The sequence below is a fragment of the Echinops telfairi genome, unplaced genomic scaffold (assembly GCF_000313985.2).
Source record: "Echinops telfairi isolate 266 unplaced genomic scaffold, ASM31398v2 ScPeMD7_5;HRSCAF=22, whole genome shotgun sequence".
NCBI classification, from domain to species: Eukaryota; Metazoa; Chordata; class Mammalia; order Afrosoricida; family Tenrecidae; genus Echinops; species Echinops telfairi.
The window spans coordinates 22,625,379-22,639,300 of record NW_022103901.1 but is presented as its reverse complement, the minus strand read 5'-3'; the positions used below and the strand labels follow the sequence as shown (position 1 = coordinate 22,639,300).

General features: G+C 39.5%; 1 protein-coding gene across 1 annotated transcript in view; it reads left to right on the top strand.

The window, feature by feature from the left end:
• The window catches only part of METTL9 (methyltransferase like 9), a 37,555-nt gene that overhangs the window by 6,367 nt on the left and 17,266 nt on the right, over positions 1–13,922 (top strand). The window contains exons 3-4 of the mRNA XM_045285026.1: positions 2,052–2,261; positions 7,849–8,033. Of these exons, the coding sequence (XP_045140961.1) occupies positions 2,052–2,261; positions 7,849–8,033 (395 nt within the window). The remainder of the gene's footprint in view (positions 1–2,051; positions 2,262–7,848; positions 8,034–13,922) is intronic.

The following is a 13,922-nucleotide window of genomic DNA, read 5'->3' as shown; positions in this document are numbered from 1 at the left end:
ACAATTCAGTAGTTCAGTCATATTAAAGAGTTGTGTAATCATTACCACAATGAGATTTAGAACATTTTCTTCTTTCTTGTACTCTTTGTTATTAGCTCCCCATGTCCCCCCAAGCTCCCCTGCCATAGCCATAAGGAACCATTCATTCAGTTAGTATCGCTATACATTGACCCATCTTAGAGTACGTATACGGAAAAAAGATAACAAACAAAAGCCCAAACCCAACAACAAAAAGCCAATAACAGCAAAATAAAGCAGAAAAACCTCAGTTGAAAAGATTAAAAAACTTGAACAAATTAAAAATGGATCCAAGGGAAGATCAAATGATAGTTGTTAAATTTTAAGCTACTTTTGTATTAATCCACTTTTAAGAGCTGTGGTTTTCTCTGATAAGCAGTTGTGGAAGACAGCATCATATCTGTCCATCTCAGACGCCCCCACGCCCCCCAAATCTGGTTTTACCAGGAGTACCACAAGATGATACATAAATATATTATTAGACTTGGTCAAATCATTCTATGGCCAGGATATGACAAGAGGAGGGAGAATTTGTAACAAGTTCATGAGGAACTCCATCCTGCCCCCCACCCAATCTGGTCTTTCTAGAAGTACTATGTTGCCTGGACTTTGAAGTCACTGTGCAGCAAACGTATTGTACTTTGTGGTTCCTTCCAAAAAAGAGCAATATAGTAAGGTGTCCTGTTGGTGTAGTGTTGGGCTGCTAACCATAAAGTGAATGGTTCTAAACCACCAGCTGCTCCTTGGGAGAAAAATGAAGCTTTCTCCTCTCGTAAATAGGTACAGTCTCAGAACTCCCCAGGGACAGTAATATCCTGTCTTACTGGGCTGTTGTGAGTTGAAATTGACTCAATGGCAGTAAGTCCCAGAACAGTGGTTTTCAAACTGTCTTCCAGAGTCTAAGGAGGCAGTTCTGTTTCCCTGTAAAGAAAGGCCTAGATGTGGACTGGCCGGGGCTCCCAGACTCCCAACCTCATCTCAGGAAGACCAGCTCTTTGAACATATCATTTAAACAAAACTGCCTGGAGCTGTGGTTCTCAACCTGTGGGTTGCGACCCCTTTGGGCCTTGAACGACCCTTTCACAGGGGTCGCTTGATTCACAACAGTAGCAAAATTACAGTTATGAAGTAGCAATGAAAATAATTTTATGATTGGGGTTCACCACAACATGAGGAACTGTATTAAGGGTTGCAGCACTGAAAACCATTGGCCTAGAGGAAGCTTGAGAATGCTTCCTTTAGAAAAAATGAGATTTGAGGAAGCAAGTCCTAAATAGAAGGTTGCAATGCTTCGTGAGACCGAGCCTGACTGATGATCTTTCTGAGGCTTCTTGTAGATCTGCACTTGAGCTTTCTCTCAGCCTCTTTTTCCCCAAAGACATGACTATGTTTTAAGGACCTTTAGAACTATTAGGACCCACCCATTTGTATAACACATCTACAGTGGCAAATAACACGAGGATGGGTCTTCTTTAAATCATCTTAACTGCTATCACAAGACCCCTCTTTGCTTCATACCCCTCATTTCTCTTAAAAAATCAGATACACTAGAGTGATTTTTCTCACCCATTTTAGTTTTATATTCCAAATGGGTTTTTTGTTTGATTTCTTTGCCTACTGTTGTCTGCTTTTCTGCCAGCCAGTCTGATATACATGTTTTACCAGCATACATGTTTTCTGTGACTCCTTGTGCCTTTTATTTCTAGTTTAACTTAAATTCTTCTCCTTTCACATTTAGCCTTTGATTTCTTAGACACTTCTCTTCTTTTCTCTTTTCCTCTCATCCTTTCTCTTTTCTATCTTTATTTCCTTATTTCCAATACCCCTTTGGGCTATTATCTCCAACCCCAAACAATGACAACTGGAATGATGTTCCTCTATTACTAATTTGACTCTGTCATCATTAATAAGAGTCTATCAGTTCACAAGGCCGTTGGTGCTGAGTTACTACACTGTGCGTGTGGTGGGGCTGGGGAGGTTAATTTATATAGATGCTTTCATTTGTGTCTTTTTTTTGCCCCCTTCCCTCCCAGGTTGCTAGGAAGAGGATCAATGTTTGTGTTTTCACCAGATCAATTTCAGAGACTGCTTAAAATTAATCCAGACTGGAAAACCCACAGACTTCTTGATTTAGGTGCTGGTGATGGAGAAGTCACCAAAATCATGAGCCCTCATTTTGAAGAAATTTATGCCACGGAGCTATCTGAAACTATGATATGGCAGCTTCAGAAAAAGAAATACAGGTATATGTTTTAGTTTGGGATACATTTCTTGGTTTTAGTTGTGTTTCATCTTGAAGCTATAGTATTTAAAATACACAATTTTCACTTCCACCATTAGGAATCAATGGAACTCTGTCTAGATCACATTTAACTAGAAATGTAGTGGAATAGTCCTTGGCAATATTTTTTCTGGAGTAGAGCTCTTGGTATGTCAAGAATAAAAGGAGAGAATGTGGGCAAGGGGGATTAGGTGTAGGAATTTGGTTGCTGGTCATAAGTTGGCATTCTTAAATCTTGGTTAAGACCTCGTACTTGACAGACTGAGGTGAGAGCCTCTTTGTTCAGTATGGATTCTCTTGAATGGGGAAGAGACGCTGAGTGTAGAATGGAGAGGTAGAGTGAAGTTGGCTTCTTTCTCTATAATTGGAAGGTTGGTGCTTAGCTTAAAGAGAAGGGAACAAGAATTGTGTACTCACTCAACTTTTCTATCTACAGAGGTTTTTCCACTAACACAGACTAACCTTTCAGAGCAAAATTGGATTAAGCATTGGCAAAACATGGCAATTTACAGCCTGGAGAAAAGAAGACCAAATGGGAGGTGGGTGGAAGGATAGATAGATTACTGGGCTTTTAAATGGAAGGAAAAAGTGTATAAACAGGCATAGTTAGGTGCCAGAAGCTGAGTCACAGGTAAGCGAACGTGATCTAACTAACCACTGAACTCTCCTTTTCATTGTCAATGTTTAAGTTAGCGAGGCTACAGGAGGGGAGACTTCCCTATGGGTGTGAGGTTGAATTGAGAGATTCCTGAGATCCCTTCTAGCTCTAGTCCTGTGTCTCAGGTTAGACCCTGCTGAGTCTTTGTGGTGATAATTGCAATGTATTCCTTTGATTAGAAATTAATTCACCATTTCAAAACTCAGAATGTTTTGACTTTTTTTTATGGCAATAGCTTTAAATCATTCCAAATTCTTATGATTCCTTTGAAATGAGTCTGGGAAGAAGGTGGGGTAAATGATGTACTCTACGCCCCTTTCTTTCATTGTTTGCCAGCAGAGCTCTTGAGACTAAATGCCTAAATGGAATTTTCAATGAGACACCAGATGTTTGAATTTATAGTTTAAATATGAAGGGGCTTCAAAGACTTTGTGGAAAAACGGAATTTTTCTGTGAATTTTTGAAGCCCCTTCATAATTTGGAGTTGACATGATACATAACCTAGTAAATTTATCCACCATATAAAATGCATAATTTAATTTTTTCCTTTCTATACAGCACATAGGGGATATATGCCCAAATTCTTTTTTTCTGCCCAAATTCTTTTGTAATTCGAGTTAGATGAGACATTTTTACTGGTGACACCTTTTCCATTAGCATGAATAAAACATGGTTTTTATTGTTTTATAAAAAGTGGCAAACTTGTGATCACTGGTGTGGTTTGAGATTTTTTTTTGGTCTGAGATTTTAATGAGGAAGTATCTTATTAAAGATAAGGAACCCTGGTGGTGTAGTGGTCAGCAGTTTGGAACCACCAGTTGCTCTGTGGGAGAAAGATAGGGCTTTTCTTCCGTAAAAACTTATAGTTGCAGAAATTCACAGAGGCAGTTCTACCCTGCCTTACAGGGTTGCTATGAGTTGGAACCAACTCAATGGTAGTGAATTTGAGTTTTGTGGGGGATCTTATTAAAGAGCTTTAATGGGGGGGGGGAAGGAAGAAGGGGGAACAAATCACAGTGATCAACACATAACCCCCCCCAACTTACCCCCCCATGGGGACCAACAACAGAAACCATGGGGGAAGGGAGACAGCAGTTGGAAGATATGAAAATAATACTGATTTATAATTTATCAAGGGGTCACAAGGGTGGGAGGAGGGGGAGGGAGGGAAAAAGAGGAGCTGATAACCAAGGGCTCAAATAGAAAGTAAATGTTTAGAAAATAACGATGGCAACATATGTACAAAGATGCTTGATATAATTGATGTGTGGATTGTTGTAAGAGCCTCCAATAAAATGATCTTTTAATAATATATAGAGCCTTAATGGTCACTGTGAGTCAGCTTTGACTAGATGACAGGGAGGTTGGCGTTTTGGTTGTTGTTAATGATGTTAGTTAAGTGCTCAGCTGCTACCTAAAAGGTTGGCGGTGCGAACCTGCCCAGTGTCTCCGAGGGAGAGCTTGACATTAGATCTGCTTCTGTAACAGGTGTCAGCCTGGAAAACCCTCTGGGGTCAGGTCTACTTCTTCACAGAGGGTTGCTGTGATTCGAAAACGACGCAACAGCCCGTAAGGCAGCCACAGCATCTCTATTAGGGATGTTCAGGGCAAGCTTTCAGTGTCATTCCACCTTTTTTTAACTTCTTTTTGATGGTCGCAGTGTTTTGTTTCTTCTTCGGTATCTGTGCCTATGAGCAACTGGTTGTTTAATAAAGCCTCTGGGTGGCGTAAGCAGTTGACTAAACAGAAGATGACCAGAGTTTTCCTCTTCTGGAAAGATGCCGTGGAAGCCAGAACCCCTTAAGTATGAAATTTAAGATTGTTGCTTTGATTTTTTTTTTTCAAACAAAATGGTAACTTTTCTTTATGTTGTTGGCCTTCTGTTTTTTTGACTTCAGAATTTAGGAAAAACAATCATTAAGGAAAAAGTGTTTTAAAATATAGTAGGAGGAAAACTTCATTTATTTTCTTGAGCCACTCTACTTTTAGGGTTAGAAATAGTATTTTTTGGAAGCCTCAGATAAATCTTGATTTTTGTACCAATCCCACAATTTAAATGATAATATAATGTAGAAATTATTCTCTTTTGGCAAGAAAACATTTTGCAGCATGTTTAGTTAGTCTGTTTATTGTTAAAAATGGATGTTAAAATGAGTTTCTATTGTCCAGTGCTGGAGTGATGGTGGAAGAAACTGCAGGCAAGATGCTGAGAGGAAGCGGGAAGGAGTTTGCAATTGAATTCCTAGACAGATTGTATATGGCTAATCACAATAGAATTTTGTATATTAGTCTATATTTTGATACGAGAGATCAAGAATCTTTAATATACTTCTGAAATAACTTTATTACTGATACAGGTTTGAGATCTTTCTTAGAGAAAAATAGAATATTGTAGTGGAAGAATTCAGTTCTTGTGTTAACACCTTCTTTGTTTTCTCCTTTTATCTTAAAAAATAATTTATTTTTTGTTGTCGAGAATATAGACAGCAGAGCATAGACCAGTTCAATAATTTCCACATGCACACTTGACGGATTACAGTCTCTTCGAGTTGGACAGCCTTTCTTGCTCCCTCGCTCTTGCTGAAATGTTTCTCTCCACTGGCATCAACTCACAGCCCTTGGGTTTGCCGGCTGCTTCAGTGCTGGGAGGCCTCAGTTTGTGTTTTTTTCCCAGTCAAGTACACACCTCCTTGTTTCCCCAATTCATCATCTCAAATTGTCCATGGAAGGAGTCCTGGTAGTTGCTAAAGTTATAGGTTGGTGGTTCAAACCCACTCGCTATTTTAGTCCTTCAGGGAGAAAAGGCCTGACCGTTTGCTCCCATGAAGATTGTAACCTAGAAGACTCAGTGAGGGAGTTGAACTCTTGTCTTAAAGAGTCACTGTGAATTGGAATCTACTTAATGGCACACAATAACAACAACTTGTTTTGAGCAATATTTAGTGCAGTAAAACACCTAATATAGCAGTGATAGCTGACTGAATTTGTTACATTGTTTTAGCAACAACAACAAAAAATTGAAGGTGGAAATAAGAGTGATTTGTTTTCCTTTTTATTCCACTGTTTTAAAGTGCTATAAAATATCATTATGCAAATGAACTTTTGAAACAGCCCTCATGCTGCTTCTAGACTTTTTCTAAAATAACCTCCACTGTGTCTGCTCAGCATTACCAAAGACTTGTTTACCAGAGACCTTCTTTGTGTTTCTTCTACCTCATCTGTCATAGCAGGTCTCACCGACTACATTCTGCTTTGTAGCCTACAGCAGTCAGTTACTTTACAGAATCGCCTTAGTAGCTAACAAAGGCTCTGTTATAAGAACTGCCCTTTCTGTGGTCAAAAACACTGTGAAGTGTTAGAATTGTTTTTCCTTTTATGAGATGGAGACCTGCAAGTGGCATTTTAACCATGCCTTTGGTTATCCTTTGCTTTCTTTTCCTAATACCTCTTCAGATGAGATTAACCTGTAAATGATCTTATACCAACCTCAGCCATTCTTGAGGATAGAAAGAACCTAGGACTAGAGAGGGTCAGGAAATTGTGGGAGAAAAAACCTGGCTATCTGCTTCTGTGAAGATTGCAGTTTAGGAAACACCACAGGCCAGTTTTATAGAGTCACGAGGAGCCCTGGTGATATAGTGGGTTACTAGTTGGGCCGCTAATCACAAGGTCAGCAGTTAGAAACCACTAGCCAGCCCCAAGGAGAAAGATGAGACCTTCTACTGTTCGCTAAGTTAGAATAGGAGGAACACACCAGCTCATGTGATCCAAAGATTGTAAATAATAAAACCCAAGATCGGAGGAGGGAATTGTATTAGAGTGTAAATTTTGATCACCTGGGTAGAGAAGGCTGTGGATAACAGTGCACGCCCACTGTTCTCACTTGGCTTAAGCATTTGTTGAATTCCCTTGGACTATTGACCAGGTATATAAAGAATCTTATCCTCAGACAAACTGTATTGGAAAGTGGATTATTGCAGTAAGTTAGGTTAAAATTTAACATATTGTCATTTGTTTTCCCTTTTGACCAATTTTTAATTCGTTTTAGTTTCTATCCTGCTTTCTTTTGGATTAAGGTTTTTCTGTGTTTTTGTTGTTGGGTTTTTTTGGTGGTGGGTAGGTAGGTGGTGGTGATGGTGTATGATTTTCTTAAATGAAATCCAGGATAGGTAAATCTGTAGAGATTTTAACTAGATTAATAGTTCCTTAGGGTTATGGCAGGGGCCGTTGGGGGGAGCTAATAATAATGGGTACAAGAATGAATACAGTGTTCTAAATTTGATTGTAGTGATGACTGAACACCTCTTTTGAATGTTTAAATTGCTGAATTGTAATGTTGTTATTTCAGTTTTTATTTGTAGTCTTGGAAACCCAGAAACCGTTTTATACTGTCCCCTAAGGTCACGATGAGTGAAAATGGACTTGGTGGCAATGAGCTTGTTTTTGTTGACCGGGTCATTATGGTTGGAATTGACTCTATAGCATAAAACAACAGGACACGAAAACATAAATATGTTACGTCTTTTATTATTAAATTAGAATGAATATTAAAAAAACAGCTGATTTATTGACTCATGTCCTAGTTTCATACCATTTTTATTACTTATATACTCATATTTATTAAAATATGGCAACTAGTGTTTATGAAAGAAGTGTTTATATACTTTGAGATTTACAAGTAAGTGAAATGCGAAATTTAAGAAATATAGTTGTTATGTGGTTGTTAATATAATCTCTGGCCTGTCTTATTGCTCTAAATATAAATAGTGCCATTTTGGATTTGCTTTTTTAGTAGACAACATTCAGAATTTCAAGTGGCATCACTTGAATCATTTGAAAGAATTCTCTTTAAAGGAGGTTGTATTAATCCAGCTCTTTCTGTTTTCTCCAGAGTACTTGGCATAAATGAATGGCAGAATACAGGCTTCCAGTATGATGTCATCAGCTGCTTGAATTTGCTGGACCGCTGTGATCAGCCCTTGACTTTGTTAAAAGATATTAGGAGTGTCTTGGAGCCAACTCAAGGCAGAGTCATCCTTGCCCTGGTCCTGCCCTTTCATCCCTATGTGGAAAACGGTAAGTGTGACCAGCGTATTACCCAGAATAGCTGTTTATTAGTATTTTTATTTTATGCTATGCATAATTAATATTTTTTATAATAGTCTGAAATTAAGAATAATCCAGTTAATTCCTATGAAATATTACCTTGGCTGATGTTCTTTTTAATGTGAATTTTATGAAACTCTAGTATACTCATCTTGTAGTGGCAATAATTAATACACATCTGAGTCTTCCTGTTGAGATTAAACACCTGAAATGTATTTTCTGCTTTAAAATAGAGTTTGAACTATTTATTTAGCTGAGCCAAGCAATAAATGATGCCTTTTAATCTACTCATATATACTTGCTAAATGTCATAGCTCTTTTCTCTTGCATTTTACATCTTCTTGTCCCAGGCCCTACAAATGATAAATGCTTTTAACTTTTTTTCTTTTCTCTGAACGCCATTTACATTCCAATATGTATCATTTCTTTATGTGTAACGTTTGATTTTTTTTCATTGCACGAGCTTACTCTTCAGCATTGTTGAAAGGAGATTAAATTAGAAGAAATAGTCTGATTTCCTATCACTTCATAATTACCTTGCCTTCTTGCTGTAGCCACGTTAGTTTGTACAAATGTGACTTACATTTTAGGTCATGTTGAAAGTTAGGACTTGTAATCTCTCTTTTCCATTTTCATAAGTTAATATAAATATTTTTATTATATAAGTAGTACATACTAATATTATAAAATCTTTACTTTTTCTCTTTTACTGTCTAGTTCTGCTTAGGATTCCATGTGTTAAAGACTTCAGTCTTAAGCAAGCGTCATAGTCCCAGGGAATATCTGTGAAACTCTGGGTTTTAAGGGTTAACGCTTGCTGGTACCCTCTGCGGAGCTTTGTGTGAATTTGTTGTCATTCACTTGGCTCTTTGTCTTTTTCCTGCCTTTATTTAATTTGCTTATTTGTTTGTCTATTTATTTTTCTCTCCCAGTCTTAAATTGTTCTCTTCTGGTCTTAGGTTGAATGCTTTTCTTAGCAACTCACCAAATGGAGTCGATTTGGGTTGCTAGTGAGGGAAAATGGGTATTCTTCAGACATGGGAGGGCAAGAACGGCTTTCTCTTGCTGCGTGACTTCTTGTGCCCTTTCTGTTTCGATTGCTTTGTCATGCGGGAGGCACACCTGCAGTAGGTGTCAGTGTCCGTATGTTCTGGTATCAAGGTGCACCGCACACAACGTCGTGACTGTTCTTGATAATTCTGTGCCCGACCTTGTGTCAGTGCTGTTCCAGTGTAATTGGGCTTCAGTTTCATCTCTCCCCATTTGTAATCAGTAGTCATCAGGTTGTAAGGCCCTACTTCCTGTGTCCTATTGGCGGACCACAGGATAGAACTTTATGCTATTTCCTGGCGTGGCAGGAGGCGGAAGAGCAAGGGGAAGAAACGGCAGTCAGAGCATGAATTTTATTTCCTTATGTTCCTGACCCGAAAAACTTGAGAGGAAGTCAAACTAGACAAGAGGGCGTTTTCCACTAAGGAAGGATTGAAAACAAGCGCCTTGATTGTGGATGGACAAGAGGGATCTGACATGGGTCACGGTGCAGGACAGACCCGAGACAAGAAGCCTTGTTGCCGTGAGTGACCATTAGTGACAGTCCCTTTTGCAGCCGGCTCCGCCACACTCGTCTTATTTCCTTTCTCTGAGTCTCTAATTAGATCCTGATGATTTCCATGTGAACTGTGCGAGGCCCATGAGGTGCAGAGTGATCTTGCTGCGTGAGCTCATGAATACTGGGCTGTTTTAAGGATATTTGAGTGTGCTCTGCATACTTGGCTTGATTTATTTTTTCACAAAAAGCAATTGTAGGTGAAATGATGGCCTGTGTAATTTTTTTGGTCTTTCTGGAAGTTGGACCACAGGAGTTTTGTTACTTAAATAATTTTGAGTGGGGGGGAGGGGGGGAACATGTGTAACTCTTTAAGGGACAGTTTGTTTAGTTAACTGACCCACTTTTGGTTAAACATTGTTAAATCTGTGAGAATTGTTTCAAGCTACACACACACACACACACACACACACACACACACACAAAACCAAAACAACAGAAAAAATGGTGGACGTATACTATCTAAAAAGGAGAAGGACAAAGTGAAACCTGTCAGAGCCAGAACCTGAGTGGGGGCTGACTGCCTTGGGTTCCTGGTTTCACAAACTTTCCCTCTCTGTCAAACAAAACCTGTTTGAAAGTGTCTCCGCGACCAGTGGCCAGCTGCAGACTTGTTCTCTCAGTACTACACTTGTCTTAGTCTTGTCAGGGTGCCTTCCTATGAAGGTCCAATAGGTCCAATCAAAAGAGGGCTTGCAAGGGGATCTTCTGGGCCAGTGGTTCTCAACCTTCCTAATGCCGCAACCCTTTAATACAGTTCCTTATGTTGTGGTGATCCCCCCAACCATAAAATTATTTTCGTTGCTACTTCGTCACTGTCATTTTGCTACCGTTATGAATCGGGTGACCCATGTGAAAGGCTCATTCCACCCCCAAAGGGGTTGCGACTCACAGGTTGAGAACTGCTGTTCTGGGCCATTTGAATTCAAGGTAGAGAGGGAGGTCAGCTCTCAAAAGCTGATGGTGGCTGTTTTGAGATTCCAAAAGGGCCATCTTGATAGATATTCTGAAAACACAGACACTCATGGGGGCTTGTTTGGGAGAAGTTTTAAGAAAATGGGAAACTTCTCTAATGAAAAAGAGACCAGGCAAGTTGTGTCTTTCATCACGACAGGGCAAGTCTTCATTCTTTGAGTGGCATCAAGGGCTGCCCTGCGAGCATGTCCTGGGGAGACTACCTCATTGATTCTCCAGCCCCGAGCTTGCCCCTTTAGACTTCTTTTTGTCTCAGAACTCAGAGAACATCTAAAAGGGACATGATTTGCGTCCTCTGATGTGGTGTGAATTGAAGAGCACAGAATTACTTGGGGAAGGGTTAGCAAGAGTGGGAAATTGTCTTCGGAAATACATAGACATAGATGGGGGGATATGTTAAACAGTAGGTTCACATTTTAATAATTTTGTTTAGTGACAGTTTCTGCACATCTGTAGAAATGCTTTTAGACATATCGTGTGGATTTCAGCAGTGGTTTGTACACAGTGGAAGTTGATTAGAAATACTTAAGTTTTGACTTAAATGCTTCTAGGAAATTGTCCCTTATCAACACTCAGTATACGTCACCATGACCATCGTTGAAGTATTGTGGCTGGGGCTGGATTGTATTGGTTCATGAGAGCAGGTTTTTGAATTCCTGAAAATGTAGTGAACTCATTCTTAAACAGAGCTATCATTAACATTGACTTGGTGAGAATATTTGCATCAAGGGGATTGACCAACACTGCAAGTAGTATCCCTGTCCCCAGTCACTAAGCACTGACCAAGACAGCACTGGGTACCGGGAAGCTCTATCAGGGGCTATCAGGCAGCCCCTGCTGATGCCCTTTTATATGCCTGCAGGTTGCTTTATAAACAGTACTGAAACAATTGTATAAGGTCTAAGTGTGTGTTAACACGCCTTCTGCTTTAACAAACAGAAGGAGCAACTCAAAATAGTTTCTAAAAATGAAGGATTTGTTGATTCAGATGCAAAAAAGTGGTTCCGAGGTTAGTTAAGTCAGTATTCCAGCTGTTCCAGTGAATTGCGGTTCGGGTGAAAGTTTACAGAGCAAATTCGTTTTCCATTCGATGATTTATATACACTTTGTTTGGTGCCCTTGGATGCAGTTCCCGCAACGTAACATCATTCTTCCCATTTCCTCCCTGGGGTCTCTGTTCTGAGTCGTCCTTCTTTCCTCCCGCTGTCTGCCTTTTGAACTTTGATTTTGAGCAAGTGCTGCCTTTGTGGTCTCCTCAGACTGATTGTTGTGAGGAGTATGTGCTTCATGAGGATCACTGTTCTTGGTAGGCCTATCTGTTTGGTTGCAAGGTTATCTATCCCTGGGCCTGGGTTCAGTTCCAGGTTTGAAGGGTGTTTAGAGGCCATAGACTTGGGGGCTCTGCCAATCTCTATCAGACCAGTAAGGCTGGCATTGTGTGTGTGTGTGTGTGTGTATGTGTGTATGTGTGTGTGTGTGTGTGATTTAGGATTTTGTTCTGTACTTTTCTCCCATTCTGCCCAGGACTTTTCCATGGGCCTGATGTGTGTGTGTGTGTGTAATCTCAATAAATTCCTCTAATTATTTGAAATGCCACCTTTCAATTGTCACCTTTATGATAGACAAAAGTCCTATATATATTTATTTCTGGTCTATTATCTTTCTAGGTGTGTGCAAATACCAAATTGTTTTAATTATTGTAGTTTTTGCATACATTTTCTTATAACATTTTTTAGTTGATGCCAAGGTAATTCCAATTTGTGGCCACCCTGCGGGCGCAGGCAGACTAAACTTGCTGGGGGGGGGCGTGTCTCAAAGTTGGGACCTAGTCCCCTTGGAATCACTTCAGATTTTTCCTGGTTTTCTAATTTAATGGATTAACTTGAGTGTCATTTTTTTCTAGTTCGTGGGCACAGGCAGACTAAACTTGCTGGGGGTTGGGGGTGGGCGGTGGTCTCAAAGTTGGGACCTAGTCCCCTTGGAATCACTTCAGATTTTTCCTGGTTTTCTAATTTAATGGATTAACTTGAGTGTCATTTTTTCTAGTTCGTCTTTGTTATGGGAGTACTAACCAATAAAAGCATGTCTGTTCCCATGTTTAATTCCTTATGTTCTTCAGTAATGTAACGTTTTTCTCCTAAAGATTCTGAACAGCTTTTGTTAGATTTGTTCTCATGGTTGTGGGTATGTGTCTGTGAGAGAGCGAGAGCGAGAGCGAGAAATAGCTAGGTAGGTGTGTTTGTGGGAGATACTGTCAGTAGGAAGTTTTCCATCATAATTTTGAATCGGTTTTGAATGGTCCATAAACACATAGCAATAGATTTGTGTGTGGCGTGTGCACCAACTTTGTAACCATTTAGCGTACTGAATTCTCTTAGTGTTTCCAATGGCTTCTTCGCTGATTCCTGTGGCTTTTCTGGCTCTACAGTTACGTCACTTGCAAGTCATTTTGCTGCTTTCCGTCTCATTTTCAGACTAGTTCATTGGGAGCTAAGAATATACTTGTCTTGTTTCTGACTTTAATGAGATTTCTTCTTTAAATATGATGCATTCGTTTGACGTTGCATACATTTTAATTCTGTTTTTCTAAGAGCCTTTAAAATTAGTAGTTAATGTCTGTCAGTCAGCTGCATTTTTAACATCTTCTGAGATGGCCATTCATATTTTTTTCAGTGACTTAGTAAATTAATAGACATTTTTTAAATACTTGCATTTCTGGGCTTAGATGGCATCATTTTATTTTAATGTACTGGTAAGAGCTATTTATACAAATTCTAAATGAAAAGTATCAATGTTATTAATAAATATTAATTGGTCTGTATCTGATTTTGTTCTTCAATTTTTAAGGTTGGGGTATTACCTTTGCCATATCTCGATATCAGTGTTCTCATGGCTTTGTAAAAAATCATTTGATCTCCACCCTCCCACCCCCCCAAGTTTTAAATAGCACTGGAGTTATCTATCTGTTCGCTGACCTTTGGCAGAATTCCCTTATGAAACCATCTAGGCTTGTGCTTGGTTTGGGGCATTGGCTCTTTGACAACTTGCTCACTTTCTTCCTAGATCATTTGGCCCGGTTGAATTTGACATGTTTATCTTAAATGCCCATCACTCTAAGTCAGTGGTCCTTAACCTTCCTAATGCCGCGACCCTTTCATACCTCATGTTGTGGTGACCCCCCAACCATAAAATTATTTTTGTTGCTACTTCATAACTGTCATTTTGCTACTGTTATGAATCGTGCGACCCCTATGAAAGGGTCGATTGACCCCCAAAGG